The sequence below is a fragment of the Xiphophorus hellerii genome, chromosome 15, assembly GCF_003331165.1.
Source record: "Xiphophorus hellerii strain 12219 chromosome 15, Xiphophorus_hellerii-4.1, whole genome shotgun sequence".
Lineage (NCBI taxonomy): Eukaryota > Metazoa > Chordata > Actinopteri > Cyprinodontiformes > Poeciliidae > Xiphophorus > Xiphophorus hellerii.
In genome coordinates this window covers 15,035,202-15,058,140 of record NC_045686.1, presented here as the reverse complement: position 1 = coordinate 15,058,140, position 22,939 = coordinate 15,035,202, and the positions used below count along the sequence as shown (strand labels likewise).

The window sequence follows — 22,939 nt, the reverse complement described above, 5'->3', positions numbered from 1 at the left end:
CACTTAGGTGCAGGATCAGAACAAATGACTTCTTAAAAGTGTTACTGATCGCAAAGGTTGATTTGTACGGTTCTTCACTTGTTTGGCTATTTTTTGAGAAAAAATGGCAATGTTAATGATTAAATAGACAATCCCTTTGGCCAGCTGAAAGAAGAAAAACATTCACATTTCGACCAGCTGAAAGAAGAAAAACATTCACATTTCGACCAGCTGAGAATTGGAAAAAGGAGACTAAAATAGGCAGAATTTTGAACTTTGCAGGATTCGATCTGTCACATAAACATCAAATAAAAATTCTAAATTTTAAAGCTTACTATATTGTGCATGCATCTAGAGTTTTGCAGCGTGCATTGGAGCATAGTGAAAACCGCGGTGTGTGAGTTTGTAGTCTTGTGGGATTCAAATAATTTTAGAATCTTGCAAAGGTCAGATCGTCTTAGAACTGACAGCTGGAGTACTTTCTTTTTAGAATTGTGCAGGCTGTGCCCTCACAACAAAACAGATCCAAGGTGACTCTGAAGTCCGTGCCGCATGATTATTACAGCTAATTTTAGCTAAATGTAGCCATCTGTTTGATGCTCTAACAAACACTTTCACATCTACCAACCTTTTTAGAGTTAAGTGTAGACAACTTTACAGTGGAGCTGAGATGCTGTTTGGATGTCTTTTCAACATTATTACTAATAGAAGTGGCAAGTAGGGGTACGCTGATTTCATTAATTTATGGAGATTGGCCGATATTTACATATGAAGCCGATCTTATCTACCAATATTATCTACCTCAGCAAAGGTCTAAAAATCAACCACTGTCCTCTTCTGTTGTCCCGTGAGAAAACTTTGACTGACAGACCGGCCCACCAGGTCATGTCTGCACATTTGCAGTGGACAGTAGTCACTCCACTGACTCATTGACTTTCTTGCTATATTTAGCAACATTTAAGACAAAAATATGAGTGTCAGCCAGAATCAGAAACGGTAGGTCAGGCTTTTTAAAGATCGGTAATTGATTATCGGCCAGAAAATTGCAATCGGTGCTCACTCCTAGTGGCAAGTACTGTATCTCATCTTCCTTTGCAAAATACTAGTATCCTCCAATCGTTTGAGAAAATTATTTGCTTTTGCAAATAATCAGAAGATGAGCCCTCATTGAATAAGAAGAGGACAAGAAAATTATTTGTATTTAGACTAGATGTCCAATTCAATTAGGCATAGAGCAGTTTATTTATCTCCAATGAATTATTAGAATCAACATTTATGACATTTACTTCTTATACCAAGAAAATACATGTGTTCATTTACTCCTCAAGGTGAGTATTGTCATACAAACCAAAGTAAAATGTGGTGCAGTCTCTGCCTGGACATGTCAGCTTTTTGTGGATTTCTGTCATCTTGCAGAGGAAATCCCATTAAGGACAAGGGCTACTCTACATCTTTAGTGAGCAATGCTGGCAAAGAGATCCCATTAAACTGAAAAAAGATGACTGAATCATCATTCTTTCCGACAATAATCAAGTCCCAAATGCTCACTTGGCAAAGACACCGAGAGCACCTGGAAGTTTTGAAAGCAGCAAAGGGAGTATTTAGACGAATGTCAAACAGCTGGTGTTCAGCAGGGAAGGAGAATCTACGTGTGTTCTGCATAGCCACAGCCCAAAAAACTTTCAGAGTAAGCATCATGGGATGAGACCTTTAGAAAGCAGGGACAGATGCCAGAGGAGGGCATCTGCAGGCCACTCACCCAGTGGCACGGTTTGTCCTCCAGCAGAGATGAGGAAGGTGAAGCAGCATTTCGCCAAAACAGCTGCAGGACAGAAAGCTGACTGTACAGCATTTTTTTCACACCATAATGAGAACGACAAAAGAAAAAAAAAAAAAATCAATTAGCACGCTGGTCATAACTACCAATTCCCAACATGACAAAGAGATACAGTTTAACTTCCTGTTATCTGTCCCACATTATTCAACATGTTTCTGCTGAAACTTAAATTGTAGCAAATATGTTTGTTTGCGGGATGTATTAGTGACAACGTTTCACGCCATTAGTCAAATGTCCCACTATCTCTCCTTACGCTGTCAAACAGCTCTACAAAGGAAATACAGAAAAGGAATGACAGGCCTGTTCACTTCACTGGCATTTATGAATGTCTGTATGTGTGAATGGGTTTTCCAACTTCACACGTTTTAATACAACAAATGGTAAGAGAGCTGCAATGAAGGTGACAATTTTCCTCAAAGTTTTACTTAATAAAGAATTACGACATTAACACTGGTCTGGTGATCGTTAAATAATTTCTCTTGTGAAACCCAGGAGCTGGCAATATCAAGCTTTCCTCTCCAGTTTTGACCAGCATAGTTACTCTCTCTCAGCTGTGCCACAACAAACATATTTTTTACTTTTGTTTTATTTCACTCATAAACAATCCATGTTTTGATGGTGAGAGTATTACTGAGTTAAAATACCATAATTTTGAAAATGCATTTCTAAGGACACTGGGTGTCAAATCAGAAAGTACGTAAGTCTGCACTTGGTTGATTAAAATCAATATGTAGTTTGGTCCTAAAAGTCACATCAAACACATGCTGTGGTAGGATGTGAGATCAAAGTAATTATACATAACTCACCATTCATTTGAGAAAATGTTAGTTCCTCCTTCTGCTAATTATTGTGAGTGACTATGCTGCTTTTATTTTCATATTGAGGCCAAGTACCACAGCAGATGTGTTATGATGAGAAAGACACATTAGATGTAAAAAGCATGATAAAACAACACATTTTCTGACCTACAGAACTTTATGCTCACAAACAACATCTAAGATTCCCCAGATGATCTGACTGTTGACGCCTCTAGTGCTTTATGCCGTCTCTCGCCACTGTTATATATGCTATATCAGTATTCATATTTTATAATGCTTTTTTGTTTTAGGTAGGCATGATTCCAAAGGTTGTTTTATTTTGGCTCTATTACATAATCCTAATTAAACTTTTACATCTTGTTGGTCAGATTTAATTAATCTTGATCTAAAAACCTGCTAGCGTCATTAAATAAATGACTTTGGTTCTTTGATAGACTTTGAAAGGCCTAAATCCTGTAAGTTAAGGTATTTGTGGTTTACAATTATATATGTTTGATTTTTTTTTTTTTGTCATTTAGTTGTTTCTGCAACAGATCAGTGAGTCTTCTGTGGGAATTGACCAGAGCATCCGGCCTTTAATCACTAAACTCATCAGCGAAGCTCGGTTATCCATGGACCGCCACTAATTCGTTGTCCGCCTTTGCTTAAACCACCATTTAGTAATCAGTGCATACAAAACACAAAACATCAGTGTCGTAATCCAACCGCCTCAGCTTTAGATTCAAGAGCCGCCTAATATATCCCCTTTCTTGACACACAGGGCTATAATGAGATAATCAATAGAATTTGCCTCACCTGTCAAGGTTTTTAATGTTGTAGGTGATTGTTGTAATCTTGCTTTGTGGTGGAAACATTAATCTGTGATGGAAAATGCATTCATCTGCAGCGATAGAGTCCATTACAGCTGTGCTCTCCTCCAGAAGATAAACTGTGCTGTGATGGAGGTGTCACATCCACTGAATTAAATCTGCTTATGTGTTGATAACTCCAACTAACACAAACTAACATTTCGCCTGGGTTCCCCCCCTCCAGATGCCCCCCACCTCTTTGCTCCCTGATAAATTACTCGAGATGAAAATATTTTGCCTCTGTGAGCTGCACCGACACATCCCCGTAATGCCTCAATCAGTGATTACATCTAATCGCTTTCATCTAAACGTGTTTGTACACTTTGATGCTTGTGCAAAAACTATGCACAGTTTGCAGCGGCGCCAAGTAAACGGAAGGAAAGCCGGCGTCCTCGGAGGGTGTTGGGTTTTCATCTGGTGACTTTAAACTTGCATGGAACAGCTTTGCTCCTCTTTCTGATCTTTGTTTAAATGATTCAGGAATTTTGGTACATCCTAGAAACAAACAAAAGGAATGAAGAGTTTAACTTATTCAGCAAAAACAGAATTAAACCTGCAGAGCACGACATTTGCTTTGCTTGACTGGCATTCAATTCTTTAGCATTGTGGTTTCTCTTTCCTTTCTCTTCCCCGATAATTGAATGATAAGCAGTCTGGACTGAATACAGCTTGGCATTAACGCTGCATTATTTTCTGGCTTTGGTGACATTCAGTTCGGTTTGTTAAAATGAAAATGAAACACTTACACATACTAATGCTTGCTCTTTTCGGAGAATGAGCAAACAAGACATTTCATCATTATTGCCAATACAAAATAGCATTTCCCCCCCTCTGTATTCTAAGAAAATCATTAGCTACTTTCTGTGAATTGGCATAAAATATTACGAGAAATCATAAAAAAGAGATTACATTTTCGCATTGTAATGTTTCTCTGTGGGTTTGCAAACAGCGAGAGTTAAAAAAATGCTTGTATAAACCTTCAATGCTCAATATATTAAGCAAAGATGTATAAAGAAAGGCATGTGCAGATGGAACGATGTATCGGAGCTACTCTAGTAAAAATGTCATGGAAAACGCATATAATCAGAGGTGGCCCATTCCTTTCCAGTTCACTGGCACAAGAGCTAGCTAAATGTGATAATAAGCAAAGAAGGAGGTGAATGGCTTGAGCTTATTTCATAAAACACTTTCAGCCAGGACTGAGAAAATCTCCTGTGAGTTCTGGCTGAGGAGCTAGTGACGGCGCCGTAACGATCAAGGTTTCAAAGGGCAAGTCAGGTTTGTGGTTTGATTGTGTGATGATGAAGCATTGATAGCGGTCTGTGTGCCCACTTTACTGTGATATTTATGAGGTTAGGTCAGGTAAACCCAACCTTTCTGCAATTTGTAACCCCGTATCTTACCAACACTTTTCCCTTTTAGAGCAAGCTAATTAAATTTTGTAGAAGTTTGGGCTAATATTTCATGGCCATGTACTGTACTGTAGAGCATATCTTTATATCTCCTGTTGGTTAGGTGTTTTCATAAATTATGAAGATAATTAATTTTAGAAAGAGAGCATATTTTTAGGCGGTATAACAAATTATAACCAAAATAACTGAGCAAACTCCTACTGGTAGATGGTCTTACATTACCACATAAGTAAACTCCAGTAGATTGTGTAGAAACATTGGTTTTCAAAGTGGATACAAAATGTCACAAAGCCTGGTTCTAACTAATGCAGTTGGTACAAAACATATTGAGGTACAGTAGGTACAGGTAAGAGATGACTAAAAATATTCAAAGTACAAAATGAGCAGCAACTCGATCCACATCAGTTACAGTGGGTTCCGCTCCACGTCTCCCGTGGTTTTGTGCTGCTAGATTCATTTATAAATCAGATGAAGCTAACGCATTGCAGAGCTGTTTAGTTAAAGAGAAGCTGGTCATTGCAATACTTGTGCTGTGTGCTCTAAATGTGCTGTTGGATGAGCGTCTTACTCTGCGCGCTGCTTGTTGCACCACTATGTTAATAGTGAGGAAAAGGAGACTGTCAAATTAATAAGTTATGTGACTTTTTGTTCTCTAAAAGTAAAATTTAAAATGGAAATAGGTATTTTATGAAGTTTGCTTTACTTTTCCAAAGTTAGCATATTCCAATCACTAGTCCAAGTGCTTGCTGAGGCTAGATGACATAGTCCAGCTTCATTTGTATTGGGCGAAGATACAATTCGCCCAATTTGGGGACATGACTGGTTTCTCAGTGATTATCAAAATTTATTTGACTATTTGTTGTTAACATTTGAAGTATTTGTACAATTATGATGTGTGTTGCTACTTTGGGCAGGTTAAGCTGTATTTAAATGTGTCGTATAAATTAAACATATTTTTCAGTGTATAAAGTTTCACCTGAACGACTGTGACTTGCACCTTATTTTCTGACAAATTAATCACTCAAACCAGCCGATGATCATCTCAAGTGTGAGCACTTGGAATCATTTCTAGCCAAGGTTATTTAGTCGTGTGCACCGAAGGCCTGACTGTCTGCAGGTTTTCTTCAACAAAACAAACAACAGTAGGTGAGTTCACTGATTAGTTCCTCCACTTTGGTTAATCACTGCAATTACAACACCACCGCGCCTGTAGAAAGCCTCTACTTAGGTATTTGTCTTTTTTTTTCTAATTTAATTATTACTTGCCTTTTCCATTAGCAGGTAAAACAGAGCTTGAAAAAAAAGGGGTGATTAAAGATGTCCCCGGTGTGTTACAGCAATGGCCCAGAAGGAGTTGTGTTCTGCTTCAGCACAAGTGAACATCAGAACATAGAAGAAAAATATTCTGCCCACTCTTTTACAGTAAGATATAGCTATTTTTTAATTCACCAGGTATGGAGAAACAGCTCAAATCTGGACTATCTCAGACATAGACACAACAAACTTCATAGGGATATTAGTGAGGTAGTGTTAGTTTTTTGGCAGAGTGAGCTGGAGTCAGGTCTCTTCATTGTCAGCAGAGGACAGCATGAAGTGACCTACAATTTCCTTGAAGACCGCTGCTCAGACTTTGGACTTGGAATAAAACACACACCTGTAGCTGACATGACTCTGATTGATGCTATCTCTAGTTCAGAAGCCTTTTAAAACAAGGACAACTTTATAACGCCCTGGACGCCACAGCCTTGATCTTGTTGCTTGTGAAATATTTTCTACCACAGTTTTTCCCTCCACAAAACTTTCTATTAGCACTCCATGAACAGCAGGTTTTATTGGGAAATTATTAACATCCCATTAGACGCATCTGTACAGTATTGCTACATGTAAGTACATGTGCTTACTAAAATCTGTGAGACAAGCCAAATATGGAGGCTGTTGTCAGTTCTTGAGAAAAATGTCTGTGTCACTTGTAGAAACACAGAACACCTTACGGAGCTGAAGTAGTGGCAGAGTACATCATAACTGGTTGAGCTACATGGACAATCAGACCGCCAGTGAGCCAGTCAGACAGGCAAACTAGTCCATCACATCTTGCCCAAAAGACCACCGACCCAAACAAAAGCATGCTCTGGAAAAGATCTTGACAGCTGCTGAGCCTCAGTGGGTATCCTCCCACCCCCAGACAGACTATCCACAAATATCTTCATTAGATTTCTTTTCTTAGTAATTCTATCCACATGAACTCAGTTTTCTTGAAGTCTAAAATATTCCAACTGACACCCACCCCCTTATTAATTTTTCTCCCTGTCAGTTATCTGGAAATCAGGCACCTAACTAGTAGGCATGGAGACAACTAGTCCTACAGTTCATTGTGCAGCCCAATAAAACACTAACCGCTCACTTAGTGATGGGCCTTAAACCAGGCAGCCAGTCAGCCAGTGAACCCGTCAGACTGCTGAGTTTGTGCTCAGGGAGCATGACAGTGTTTCAACACACCAATTACTGTGAGACAGTAGTAAAGCTGTTTGGTAGCCTGGCACTCAGCCACGATATAAGTACCACTATCGATTTACGGAGAGTCACAGTAAGCACATGATGAGAGGGAACAGCGGTGCATAAGGGACAAAGATCCAGAAAGAAAAAGGAAAAAAAAGAAAAGAGAGAAAAGACTTTCACTCATTCTGTAAGAGTCGTGATGCATACAGACTGAATAAAAACACCCGCTTGTTTATTGCATGTGAGGATTCAGCAAAAAAAAAGAAAAAAAAAAGAGCTGGGCGACGTAGGAAACAAAGATAAAAAGTGTCAGGTCTGCCTCATTTCTACTCCTGGTTTCTCTTTTCGTTAGGGAATAGGTAAGAAAAGCGGAAGAAAACAGGGAATGACTGATTTTGAACCAAATATGTAAAAATTGCACAGAGTTAAACATGGAGAACACAGATAAAGTGGCACTTTCCATTAACAGAAAAGAGGCGTGATTTGCTGCTGTGTAATTTAAGGAATTTTGAAATACTGTACAGTGTAACACAAACACATCAACTCGATATTCACCTAAAGGCAACTGTTCACAAAATAATTTAGCGTGTATTTCACCGCTCCAATCTGCAAACCACTCATTCGTAAAACAGTTCGAAGTTCAAAAATGCAAAAGTAGGAATACACTAAAAACATGTCCAGAATTGGAAGATGATTATGGTGATTAGTGCAGGAGTAAATCATGCGTCAACCGGTTTCACTCTCGATTTCTATCAGCATCTCAAAGATGATCAAAGTAATCAGTAATGCTTTAGAAAATGAGAAATTCAATGTATCAGGATGTTCAATAAAATCGTTTTGGATTTCAACAAAAACTTCTCTTCACAACAATTATTCCTTCCCTGGATGGTCATGAGATTTAAAAAGGCAAGTCAAGGCTGTTTTATGCAGCTGCTCTTCATTTATTGGTGTTAAAATAGCTCTCCCAGACTTTGGCGAAGATATTTCATATTCCAATAACCTAATTACCACTTTTTGTTTGTAAAATTCAGAAAGCAAAGTTGGTGTTACAAGCAAAAAGATGCAGAATCTTTTAGAGCTGCTGCAAACTGTAATTACAGAAGCACATGCTGCAAACACTTCCTATTTCTGTAGGTTTTAAGACTTTTGCCAAAAAAAATAAAAAAGACTCAAGAGAACACTCATTTAAGACGAATACTCACAGCCAGGAGTATCTGCAGTGAGGAATGAGCCACTTCTATGAACTCAAAGTTCATAAGACAGTCAGATATAGATATATATCGATGGTCCTCTGGTGCCCAGGAGGGAGGAGGGGTGATAGGTGTCACCCTGCACCCGGGGCCGTTCTCCATCCACCAGGAACGATGCATGGACAGGTTGAACGTCAGGACAAGGTCAGACTCCTAGGGCAGACAGACAGGCAGACGGTCAGAGACAGACAGAAAGAAGGTGAGTTGAATTACATCCTGAGAGAGAGGACAGAGCAGACTGAAAGTCAGAGCAAGCTTTAACCGTGGCTTAATCAAACTGGATTGTGGGGGTTAGAACTAAAAATAGATGTGGAATTTATAATTCTAATGATGAAGGATAACTGAGATTAGATTTGAATCATGCACCGCCACGTACATTAGGTCGGGGAAAAGGGAAAAATGATGGGAGGAGGTTAGAGAAAAAAAAAGAAGAAAAACAGAGTAGAGTTTGGTTTGCAGATTATTAAAGGCTGTTTTCCAGGCTTTCAGTCAGAGAGAGTAGAGAGGTTTTCTGTTTCTGGTGTCACGTAAGGGTCAGCAACTGAAAGGCAACTGCTTTTGGTTTGAGGCACAGGAAAAGTTATGCAGAAAACTGAAAACCATGGGGATGAAGTGGTACATTATGGGTGGTGTAGCAGCTTTTGCACGGCGACAAAAAAAATGCCAAAGCAAATCAACCATTTAGACCAATACTGAATTCTCTCACAATTAAAAACATAATTTGGTATCAAAATAGATTTTTGGTATCAAGGTAAACAAAGGATGTAGTAAGGACCAGACCAGTGCTGCCCCTGCCCAACCTGTTGCTGCCCTGACAGCAAGGGTCACACATATTATCCATCTTTGATCATATTTTAAAACAACGATGGAGCAATCTCAATCTGTCATTTTGGGCTATTACAGTTCACACACCTGGCCACTTGGTGCACATGCACAAACATTTTTAACTTGATCAAGTGCAATCGTTTAGTTTCACTGTTTACATGTCGTTACTGGGATCAGAGTTAGTGGTTTTAGTCACTGCAGAGAAAAAGAACCGTCTTGCACACAAACCTGTGGTTATCCAGCAGATCTCACAATCACAGCATGGCTTTGATCAATGCCAATAGTTCAGAAAAAGAAATAAGTCACCTTTTTTCTGCTTCATATAAGATAAAATTTCTAATCATGGAGAGTTTGTCTTCTTTTATGAAAGAATAACAAAATGTTTTACATAAAATATATACAATTTTAGTCAAGCTACCATATTTTATGTAGCTCTGAAGGTTACAGATGGACATAATATGTGATTTTGCTCATGTGAATTTCCTTATTATCATGTTTTGTAATATTTTATTACACCACAGGAAGTTCTTCTGAAGTTACAAATCAAATTGTATGATCAGGTTCCCATTCGATCTTTTTAGTTGGAATCGTCTTAAAGAAACCCAATCAATTAGCTAAGAGTGCCAAATAAAGCAAAATAACAACTAAGTTACCAAAAAAGGATTATTGCAGATTATTGCCTGCCAATGGTAGAAACAGACATCTAACATGTTCAATCAGCTATTAACTGAATAAAAGGCCTCTCTGTTCTTTAAAGTTATGCTGAAAGAGAAAAAAATGACAATATGATATAAAAACCATTATGAAAGCCATAATTTCTTGTGTTTTGCCATCAAAATGAAATAGCTTTTTTGTTCCTAGAAATTGTGCCATTTGTGATAAAACTATAGCCTGCAGCCACTCTCCCATAAACGCGGGGAAGTTGTAATTTTTACTGTCACGCTCGTATACTGTCACTCTATTTAAATTACTCATTCGAGCTTTAAACCTTTGAAAGTGAATTTAAGCAGTGGCGGCTCCCGATTGCTTTCAGAGAGCATTGCTTCACTCTTCAGATTCGTTTCGGGCTTCACCTCAAACACACTTGACTCTTTCACCTTTCTGCAACAGCCTCCCTGTTTTCACCCCTGTTCGCTTTCTATTAATTTGCGTTGCAGTCTATCCTTCCCTCTCTTGTCTTTTTCTTCCTAAGCCTCTCTCTATTTCTGTATAATGAGTAAATGCCTCATTAGCACAGAGCTCTGATTAATACCATCTCCCCTTGTTGTGCTCCTCTTTTTAATGAATAAAGTCTCTGCAAATTTCTCCCCTGCTCATTCTTTGCCATCACTCTTCCTCTGTCTGTCACTGGCTTCTTCATAGCTTTCCCCACTTTCTCTTTATATTCCTTTCCCTCCCTCATGTCCCTTCCTTCCTTCTTTCTCTGTGCTCAATCTCTTTTACTCTCCGTTAAAAGGGGCCAGGAAAGGGTAGTAATTATTTCACTAAGGTATTATCCATCAGTGCTTACCTAATGAGGCTATTTAAGAACCGCACACACACACACACACACACACAAATGTACTCCACAGTTAAAGGCTGAATTTGGCAAAATGTCATTAAGATCAGGCGGGATTCAGTGCTGCTAATTCTGCTGTACAGTCTTTATTTGTGAGTGTAATGAAAATGTGAATAGAAGAAGAAAAGTGCCACAACATGGTCAAACTGTTCAGCATTTATTTGTCCAAAACCACCTGTGGCCCACTGGGACAAAAAAAAAAAAAGCTTCATAAGAACAATGATTTTAGGAACATTTCAGCCTGCTAAAAAATATACAATTTTCTGATTAATAAAAATTGCTTAACAAAATAGGATTTTGAAAAATAGAAAGGGAAATTGGCTAAAAGCAGTTGAAATACCTCACTCACTTCACCCAACCCAGTGAGGTAGCTGCTTGCCAGCATAAACCTCTAGTTTTTTAAAAGGCCAGTTTTTAAAAAAAGAATTTGTAATAACTTGGTGAAAAATTTTCACTAAACAACATTGTGGTTGCACAGTAAATCATTATGCTATCAAGGTTAGCTCTCCTTACTTTACTGCTCAATAACAAAAAGCAGCTTCTAGCATCTCAAATATGAGCTAGCTTATTTGGTTATACGTATGTTTGCATTGCTGAGGCTGTTAGGAACTAGTCCAAAAGTAAAAAATATTTGTGTTTCCAAAGGGACACTCAAGGGGAACAGGTGTCCTCCTTCAAGTCTAGGTTTTGCGTACATAAACATAATAAAAATGATCTGGTCTTGTTTTTATAATGTTAATATCAAAGTATGTAAACAAAACGTCATTATTTATTAGATAAAGACAAAAGTAAAATATCTGCCAGTATGCTTTAACATGAATGTCAAAACTGTTACCATATCCTAAGAGTATAATAAACATATCTGTGTTCCTCTGTCTCCTCCGTGTGGTCCTACTGCCATCTGCAGAAATACATTGCATTATGTGTGTTGTAGGTCTGAACATCTGTCTTAAATGCTTTCCACATCAAGCTGTGGTCATTGCTCATGTCTTTCCTTCTTGTCATTGCATTTGGTCACAGTTGGTTGCTACTTTTGCTCTCAAACCCTACGGAAGCAGCAAAGGTTTACTTGGCTTCGAGACATTGTTCTTCATTACGACTTTGTTTTCTGGCAAATTAATAATAGCGGTTTTGCATATGTCGTGTGTTTGTGCTGTTATACAGAACTGGAAGAGGAGGTACTTTCCTCATATTTAACTCCCCCAATGCAACTATAAAATGTTGCCTCCAACTCAGTCATTTTTAGTGTGTCTGTGCACCACCGATGCTAGGATCAAAGCAGAACAGGTGGAAATTTGATACTTACAATATATTACAAATTAATCTTATACCTCACAAATATGAAACCCTGCAGATATTGAGAGATGCAGCAGATAGCAGCCATATAACTCCTTTACCAACAGTGGGAAATAAACAAATTAAAAAGCAGCTGAGCCCTGGCAGAGATATATTGATCCTATTTGTTTGAATTTGTAATACAAGGCGGATGAAGTCATAGCTCTGAAAACATCTTGAGATTAATTTGCTTGGTGATTTATAAAATGTTTGGGATTCAGCCATAGGAAAAAAAAAATATTAGCAAACACCATCTCTAAATACTGTAAAATAATCTATCCTTCTTCTCTCCCCTCACACTCTCCGTAACACACACTATCTATAATTTCCCGTGTGCCAGTGGAGGATCATGCACTCATGCTCTCAGGTCTTTGTCTCTGACTGTGGGCTAGAACCGCTTCAATGAGCCACATCTGTTTTCGCTCTGCCTTCCTCCTCACCTCTCCCTCTCTTCATGCCTCCCGGCCTTCTCCCTCCCCGTCTGCCGCTCTCTCTCAATTTCCCCTCAATTTCCCACCTCCGTATTTTCCTTTGTCTTTCACTCCCAGGAGGTAGAAGAGAAGAGGTGAAAAAAAAGACCTTTCAGAATGGTCTATCATCTGATTGTCTGATAGTCAACGAGGGGAGAAGTGGCAGCATTTTAATCATGCCTGAAACCCCGGAGAGTGGGGTCAAACAATTACTGTATAAACAAATTGAAAATAGAGGAAAATCTAATTTTCTCCGTGTGCATTCCAGCTGGAAAAACTGTGCTAAACACGTGTAACACTGGAACACATCCAGATATGGTTTTATGATCTTTAACAACATGCTCCTATTTCCTTTTCCTACTCACAGGATGTGTTTCAAAATAAGACAAATTTGTGACCGGCTTTTCTTCTAGCAACTTGTTGCTTATTTGTGCTTCAGTAAAGGAGTTTTAGTTCTACTTATTTCATTTGTTATGATCAACAACTTCTGGATTTGGACATTAACTGTTTTTTGCGTTTTGCAACGTTCAGTGTGTTTTATTTGGGTTTGATAAGATAAACAACACTAAGAAGTGCACAGTGGTGAAGTGGATGAAAAACTATACATAATTTGAGCAGTGTAGTACTGTAGTGTACACTGTAAAAAATGTCTCTAATTTATGGTAAAACACAGGCAGCTGTTTTATCAGGCAGCCAGAATTTTATCATATTTATACATTAAACATATACAGATTTTACCGTATTTATATGGCTTCTGGAATTTTACCGTAAATTAGAGACCTTTTTTCTCAAATTTCTCAGTTTAGTGCATATACATTATGTGAGCTTTATTCCAACACCCCTAAATATAATGTACCATAATCATTTGCCAGAAGTCCTGTCATTTATTCTCAGCATAAATCCAGTTATTCTGTGAAGACCTCAAAGGTTTATTAGAGAATATTAATAAACAAACAGCATCACAAAGAACAAGGAACTTTGCAGACAGATTGGTGATGAAGTTGTGGAGATTTTTAAAGCACAAAGATGAGATAAAATTTTATAACATCCTATGTATATCTCACAAAACGCTGTTCATCCATCATCTAAAAATCCAAAGAGTATGGACCAACTGCGACCAGAGCGAGACATGTCCATCCACTTACACTGACATGCCCATTACCCAGGTTAGCTTATCTGTTGATAGAGTAACTTCAGGTTTTGCACTCTGTGGTAGGTATTAAAAAATAAATAAAGTCCATTGGAATTGATAAAAACCTCATTGATTCTAACATTTCACTTACTTTCTCCTGAGCCCGTTTTTTTTTTTAAATCTGTATCTTTATCTACTGCATTGTCTGTTTTTCCTTCAGATTCTTTCTCTCCGCTGTCTCTTTCCATGTGTTTGTGTCTGTGTTATTTCACACCAGCACAATCAGTCACGGTGCATCTCACTACATTGGTTTTCCATAATTTCCCATGGGTGTCAGATGAGGTCTTAACCCGTAATGCTCGAAGCACTTCTCTCGTATCAGGTTGGTTGGGGGTGAAGGTGTTGGGGAATTGTTTGCGGGGTCTGTCTCTGCAAATTTGCTGGAGGGTACATAACGATGAGGTCTTAACCCTGACCTTACCCATACCAAACCCATTACCATTTCTAATAAAATGCTCCGACGCAGTCGTTCTAATGTCGTCAATCTTTTAAATGGTGGAACAATTAAAGCACTCCGGAGGCATCCAATTTTTATGAAGGCCAGAGATTGTGGAAAGAGGTTGCTTGTAATCCCTCCAATCACATTTAACCCATTAAAATACGATTTTCTAGTGCTACTAAGTGGGTTATACAATAAATCTGAATCCTTAAAAAAATCTAATGTCTGCTGTTGTGTCTGAGAACGAGTCGACATTTCTCTGATCCACGTTTTTTTTGTTGTTTTTTTTTGCCATGCGTGAATTACAAATCACAAGGCTGCCAGCGGAGTATCTGATTTACTCCAAGAAGGTGCAACCGATGTGTGAAGAAGGTTTTATTTCTTGGAGTTCTTTACAAAGAACAAAGAAAGCCTTTTATCAAACGATTCAAATGTTGGTCAGAACTTAAGATTTACAGCACTAGACAAGATATCTTTGTTATCTCTCTCCACAATCACTGATTCTGAAAATATGCTGCTGTGCTTAACTAACTCAGCTCACTTCCTCGATATCTTACAAAAACATAACTTTATCCACTTTACTTGAAAAGGCGTGAGTTTCATCTCATGAAATAAAACATTTATATAAGGCACATAGTAAAGGCTGAAAATAAATCAAAACATTAAATAAACGACAATAAAAAACACCAATTGTTCTTGAGTAAAATTAACTACCATTTCTAGTTAATTACTGTCATTTCCAGCTATGTGGACACATTGTGTATAACCTTTTGAAATACCATAACCCATTTTTACAGGCGTGCCTTGCAAGACGGTATTTCAGGCCATCATGCTCTTCGGATTGGGAATGACAGAAACTCAGCCACGAAGTGGTAGGAATCCTAAAACGACTGCGTGGTTTCGGTGAATGCTGAGGTGCGAAGGTCTCCCACTCCCTGCAGTGTCAGTACCTCTCCATACTTCATGTGGCCTTCATATTGTCTCATAATAGTGTAAAAAGAGCATCAGTGAAGACATTTTCCTCTGAAGAGACAAGTCATATCTCTCCTCTCTGTCTGGCAATCCAGCAGAAGAGTCTGGGTTTGGCAGTTGCCAGGAGAAAGGATTTTGCCTGATTATACTGTGTAAAGTTCAAAGTGTTTTGCAGAGGGGCTGTTAGCGAGGGTCCACTGTTCAGGAGCTGGGCTGTGTGTTTTAGTCCTAGTGAAATTAGCTTCTGTAGTTTCAGCATACCAAGATATTTTTCACAGGCAATCTGTGTTCAACCCTCTTGTTCTCTCACATTAGAGCAAACAACGAATAACCAAATGGAATCGCCAGTAACAAGAGCTCAGGGCTCAAATGATAAAAATTAGCTAGTAGAAAAAGGTCCCGCTAGAGAGGTGTTGATGGGGGGACAAAAGGGCAATTTCATGCCATGATTTCAGCAAATGCATCCATTGATCAAACACGGTCAGGGTTGATGGATTAACTCAGTGAATCGGGGTGGATGTTTTAACTAGAACGCCTGTGATTAAATGTGTGGGATCCTCTCATTCATCGTCTCAATCGGCAGCGCTGAATGAATACCGCGGGTCTGAGGGGTGCGGGGGAAGTTGAGGTAAAGTAAGTAGCTATTAGCATTCAGACTGGTCCCAGCTATCTGTTTTTTTACTTTCTCCCAGGATAGAAAGACTACGGTTTGCAGCTTGATCATATGGCGTCATTTATCTTCAGCAGTAAGAAGCTGACAACAGGCATTGAAGTTGATATGAAACCGATATGAAAGGTACTTTTGGTTCGTCTTGCCTTTGACATGACAGATGTCTTGACTTTTTTTTTTTCTTGAGCAAACTTTTAGTTTCAACTCATTGTTGTCCCAAATTCACAACTCTTCCTCATTTTTATGCAGCTTCTCTTCCAAAACAAATCATCTTCAATAACTCATATCACACCTTCGCCTGTCTAAACCTTTCTGACGCTCTGGCTGCCAGAAAGGTCTATAACAAGAGTGATGCCACTCTTGTTATAGACACCTTTTCTTCATTGTTTTTTTTTTTTTTTTTTTTTGTAATTCACTTTTCATATCTTTGCCTTCTTGTCACTGTTCTCCTCTTTGTCCGACTGTTATTATCCAAGCGGATGTGGAAGTCCGACGTCATTTTGAGACTTCGACATGTCGACGCGAGTACGCTCACTTTTCATGTGATTTATGCAATAAATAACAGCTTCAAAGAAAAATAAAAAAATAAAAAAACACATGCATGCACACACTTCACATATTCACACTTTTTTGTGCTAAAACAATTTTTAAAAATCATGTGGGACAAACCTCCCACCTCGATGGTGGATGACTGACAGCTGAGCTTGTGTATGCATGTACAGTATGTGTCCATGCGTCTGCACCCGGGTGCCATCTGACGCCCAGAGGGTGGCTACATCTTTAATGTGACACACTGGACTCGTGACAGTTAGCTGTCTGACAGTGAGCGCGTATACAGTATGTGTTGCATACGTGAAGGCGTGGGGGTGTGTGTGTGTGTGCGTGTGTTGCCAAGCTCCACTGACAGTAGCTCTACATCCACCGGCTCCTCTCCAAACCTGTCAGGCATGCCACAACAGAAATCTTTTTCAAGATTAATTTTGTGGCGTTGCTGCTATATTAGATAGTGTGGTAGCGAGTGACAGGGAGGATGGGAGTGTGACAGAGTGATATGTGGTGTAAATCTTGGGCTTTAACTCAAATTACTGTCAAGACAGGAGGGGATACCTTATCTCGCCTCTGGGGCTCCATGGGGGCCCCGTGGAAAGTGGATGTCCACGTTAGATTGGAAGTGCCAACAAAATACCGCTGGTTAAAAAAATGAATTAACATTAAATCTAATCACATTAAGTTGTTTGTCAAGAATTTAAGTCAAAATGTAAACCAAAACCAATTTCAAATATCCCTCCTAGTGCATATAAAAATTTTTAGGAGTCTAAAAATGTAACTGAGTCGCAAAGTGACACTATTTCCTGGTCATAATAGTGATTATTATGACTATTTCTGGTTCAAAATGACCAGAATATTAATAAATGTGCTCTGTGTTGAAAGACTACGGAGGGTATGAAATGGGTTTTCGCTCTTGGTTTGGCACTTCATAGATTTCAAAAAAGAATATATGACCTTCATTTTGGGTTTTAATAATGAGGGATGCCTCCGACTGAAAAAAGGAAGACATGAAAGCTCAACTGTAATCACATGAATTTAAATTCACAACAATCTGCAAATTTAAAGTGAAAAATTTAGAAAAATCTGACCTTTAATTTAAGCACTTTTTTTAAAAAAAATCCCACTTTAACATTTTTTTCTTTAAAAATCACAAAATCTCAAATAGTTGTACTAATTCTTGTAAAGATAATGTTAAATGTCTTACTATTTAAAACACTGAGTGTTTTAAATACTAAGTGGTGTTAAATGTTGTTAAAACTCCATTAATTTTATTTTCTTTGAGCATAACTATGAGGTCACACCAGAGGATAATGTCTCTTAGTCGCTCCTCAAAATGGGAAAGACAAGACAACATGCCATTAAAGTAAGGTTACAAGACAAAGTGCAAGAAAATTTTAAGTGCATGTGAATATCTGCTTTCTACTGAATTACCTAGTTTGCTCCTCCTTTTAAAACCATTTCAATATTAATATCCTGTTACATTCTGTTTGTTTTTACAGTGATTTCTTCAGACGATCAAAGTTAATACCAACAAACATTGTGTTGACTGCATTGCAGCCAAACTCTAAGTTGAACTGGACTTTGAACTTTATTAATGTCAAGAGTCAATCCTCAATCCTGAATAATTATGAAATTATGAAATACTTCCCTCGAAGAAAATGTCGATGACTCATCCAGAAGAGAAACAATCCGCTCTCCTGAAACTCACTTCGCTATTTTTATTTTTTTTTTTCCCGTCACAATGATCATCTTTCTGTTCCTCCACCTTTGCTTCCATTTCCGGAGAAGATGTCAGAAGTGTCTGACAGGTTTCATGAATACTTTTGGCTTTGTTGTTATGCAACAAAACAGAGAGGATGTTTGAGGTTCACTGATGAGACATCAGTCTGTCAGGGGAGAAAAAAAAAAAAAAGAGAAACACACAGCAGGCACAAGTGTCATCATGAATTAGAATGAAACCGCTTCCTATGGTTACCTGCAATATTTTCTGTAATGCAACACGGATAAATGTTTTTAGGGATTTGAATCTGGGGCTTCAGGCGTTCTCTCTGCTTGCAAACAGGCTGATTATTGCTCTGATAAAAGTATGCTGCTGGAGCTCGGAAACCGAGTCTGGGTATCAGGTCTATTCATGGAAAAGAGAAAAAAAAAAAAAAAGAAAGCAGGGCGTTTGCTCTGAAAATAGCATCAAAGCAACATCACTAATCCAAGAGTCACTGATGAAATGGCAAAAATCAAAGCAGCCTCAATTCGTTTCATAAACAGATGACAGATCTTTGGAACGAAGAAAAAATGGAGGACATCACTTTCATTACAACGATGCAAGCCGAAACGATTGGCCCGAGTGAATAAAGTAATCACTTAATTTATCACTTAATTTATCTGCTGGCCATCACGCAAAAACCTGCATTATCAGCTGCTGCTGATCATATATGGCGGTGTCGTCATGACAGGGAGCGGGTCTCCTGACTGTCAGGTCTCGGCAAAAGAAAGGAAGTAGAGCCGAAGCGGGTGAGAGATGAAGAGGTGTATGCGACACACTCACATGGCACTTAGCGCAGCAACATGAAAAAGACTTGATTATAGGTTGAGTAGAGGGAGGGAAGGAATGAATTACGTCGAGATGAAGAGAGCGATGCACAGGACGGGGGAAGAGAGACAGAGAAGAAAAGAGGAAAGAAAGAGAGGAAGGTTGATAGAGATTTCATTTACATCCCAGGATTCACCTACTGAATACTGACAAGTTAGTGCAATATGCATAAATTGAGAGAAGACTGAGAAAATGTCATATCACTTTGACAGTGAATTGCGTTTATGAGGAATAAATGAGATGTACTCCGCAGGTAAGGCCAGAAGTCTACATACGGTAAAAAGGCAACCTTTCTTTCTCCAAGTCTGATGTAAAATCCGACTCAACTGTTCTTTTTATACATTTAATCTGTATCCTGTAGCCTTTGTACTACATGATTTAAGTCAAAATATTTTGAATTTCCTTTCTCAAGTTTTCCACAATATAGCTTGCTGGAACTTTGGCCCATGTCTCCTGTCAGAACTGCTGTAACTGAGTCTGCTTTGTAGGCTGCCTCAATCGCTCACATCTACTCAACTCTGACGGGAAATTCTCTATTAGGTTAAGGTCTGCGCTTTGTGATCCTCCCAAACATCGGTTTTATTATCCCTGAGCCAAAATGCAACTATTTTAGGTCCATGCTTGGAGTCATAGCTTATTTGGAAGATCCATTTGCCCCCAAGCCTTAACTTCCCGGCTGATTATTTAAGATGTTTATTTTTCCACGTAATGTTATTTTCTCGTGATGCAATCTGTTTTGTAAAATTGCACCAGTCCGTCCTGCAGCAAACACACCCACGAGGCTGTCGTATCTTTACTTCGGTTTTTTGTTATTTTACTAAGCTTTTTCCTTATTGAACTGTATGACAGCTGGACATCATCATGGTGTTTATGCTTGTCTATAATAACAGATGAACGTGCCACCTTCAAATACATCTGGAAATTGGAGTCCACAATCTTTATTTTTTATTAAATATTTGCCCAAAATTTCCAAGACTAAGAATGTTTCACCCCAAAGCAACATACAAATAAACTGCCTAAAATCACGCCTTTGTCACATATTACTTCTCTATCTTGATAGACTTTAATTGTTAAATGTAAAAATAAATAAAAGTTTATTTTGTACAGGGACTTTCGTTGGCTTCCAGTATCCAAAATATGTCAATCTCTAATCTAATAAACACAACATCATCTTCCAACAGCAGCTGTGTAAAGTTCAGAAATGCATTCTGCAATAGTGTGATTTTCTATAGCGATAAAAAAAATAATCACACCTCAGCCAAATGTGTTTAATGTGTGAGTCAGTGCAATATTAGCCCTCAGATCAGTAAACAAACCCAGCATCTGGAGCTGATCTGTGCGTCTCACGCTGCACAGCAGCTGGTGGAACCAGTCGGAGTAAAGGGGTGGGGAGGGGGGGGCTGACTGGGACTTTGTGGCCCCCTTTTCCAACACTAACTGGGTCAAGGTTGTCGAGTCCTTGAGCGAGGCGAACAGAAACAGCTCCGGTCATAAAAAAAAAAATCTGTTTGCCGTCTGATCTGGGTGTGCTTGACTCTAATTGGTCAGAAGATAATTGATAAATGTGTTGGTAATTAACAGGGTGCTTTGCTGTTAATAAAATCCACATTTTGATTCTGGTCAAGGGAGATAAAACCATTTCAAATTACTTTTGTAATTTAACACCAGAATGAAAGAGTAACATTGTTATTATCTCACATTTGAGACATATGAACTGGCTCATACGACTGATATGATTAAGGAAAAAAAACAAAACAAAGCATCAGCTCCAAAACAAAGTGAGGTTTTTTTTTTACAACTGCTGGGCAATGAGGAGAATAAATGATCAATGAAAAACAGGAAGATGGTGTATGGCTCACTGTAAAACTTTTAGGTACTGTCTGGATGGCAACAAAACTTAACAAGGCTCACAGTGTGTGTGTGTGTGGGGGGGGGGGGGGGGGGGGGGGGGGGGTGCACCTGTGTGTGTGAATGTCAAAGAGGGGAGTGAGTCTATCGACCAGGGGTTAGGCACCTAAGAGAGAAAGAGCCAATAAATAATAAAATCAACTACAGCATTTACTCAAGTCCCGATAAATTGTACTTATGATTGGAAAGATGGGGGGAGCAATAAGACGAAGAATAAGAATGATGTGTGTTTGGGAAATGCAATTTGATGCAATTTAACAAACCAACAAGAAACATGTTACAGAAGCATTGAGCAGAATGAAGTAAATCACTGAAAATTATGGTGGGAAAATCGTTGTTTTTTTTTGTTTGTTTTTTTTCCACAGTGCAATCAAACATAATCAGCACACTCATCCACTGATTTTGACTCTTTATGGAGGTACTGATTGCTTTAATCAACTGTCAAAGTTGATTAAACTTCAGTTAAAATAAACATGTATAGAGTTGATAAAAAAAAGAAACTGCATCCCCTTTTGAGTTTTAGATGTCAAAACATCCTAAAAATGATCCAGTTTTTACCAGCTGTACTAGACTCAGTGTGTTCAATGAGAACAAGAGAAAACAAGAGACTGATGATTTTTAGCCACTGAAGACACTGAAGTTTCACACACTGAAGTTTTCAGTGTGTGAAAACTAAGTACATCGTATGATTTAGCAGTAATAACTTATGCTGGTGGACTTAATCTCTTAACAATAGTGGTAGGAAATAGTGTCTCTCTTTACAATAGATACAGTTTTCTGTTTTCATACAGAAAGATTTCATCTAAGTCCAGACTGATTGATGGGTTTTGATGCTCATCTGCATCTGTCTACAAGTATAAAATGTGGTTACAGGAAAATGCAAAGTTCCATGACTCTCCTCAATCTGAAAACATTTCCACAACTCATGTTTTATGTGGTTATAATTCATCCACTTCATGTGATGAATTCAGAAGATAGTTATGCAAATCAAATAAATCTTTGTCTGCAGTTTTGGAATAATTTACTTTATTGCTTAAATTACCTGCTTAGTTCAGATGTCTAGCGTTCCTAAATATTTCCAAGGTATTCCCATAAATCTAGCATGCATTCATTTATTAAGTAACGCTGATGATAATGTTTTATTTTACGTCTGTGTAGATAATTTTCTAAAAATCTTGACTCAGTAGGGAGGCAATGAAAAATCCTCTTGTGAATTTGTAGACCAGGAGGTCAAACGCTAAACAAAATGGATATTTGTCTATTTACTGAATCGTTAAATTTAAGAGAGAGCATCGGGCGGCACTCTTTGGTGTTCAAATTTTTACTGATGGAAAAAGTCTAAAGGTTAGCTATTTTCAGAATAAGTGAAGTGTTTAAATACAAATGACATTTTATTTGGAAACAACTCTGCTGTTCAACCTGGCCCAGACTTTTGAATTGTGAAAAAGACTTTAGCAGATAATTCGAAGGCTGGCTTTATTGTCCGAAATTTAAGGTACTGATCTACATTTTCTAGAAAAAACACACAGAAACTGGCTTTACCACACTAATTGCCAATATAAACGCTAAAGAAAATGTCAACTACATGATCATTTTTTTAAAAAACGGATCATAAATCCCTGTTTTACAGTGACTAAACTCCCACACAGTGTGACGTCACCTCTAATGTTACTATAAGGAATCAGTAATGGAAGGCTGACGAGAAGATTCGAAAACGCTAATTTGAATCATTTCACTGTTGTTACAGTTAAAAAAGATTATTTAAATTTGCATCTAAATAATTAGTTTTAT

The 22,939-nt window shown here is 38.3% G+C and overlaps 1 protein-coding gene across 1 annotated transcript in view; it reads right to left on the bottom strand.

Moving 5' to 3' along the window:
- nkain2 (sodium/potassium transporting ATPase interacting 2) overlaps positions 1–22,939 on the bottom strand; it is a 99,787-nt gene that overhangs the window by 25,095 nt on the left and 51,753 nt on the right. Inside the window, exon 4 of the mRNA XM_032585503.1 lies at positions 8,593–8,793. Within this exon, the coding sequence (XP_032441394.1) occupies positions 8,593–8,793 (201 nt within the window). The remainder of the gene's footprint in view (positions 1–8,592; positions 8,794–22,939) is intronic.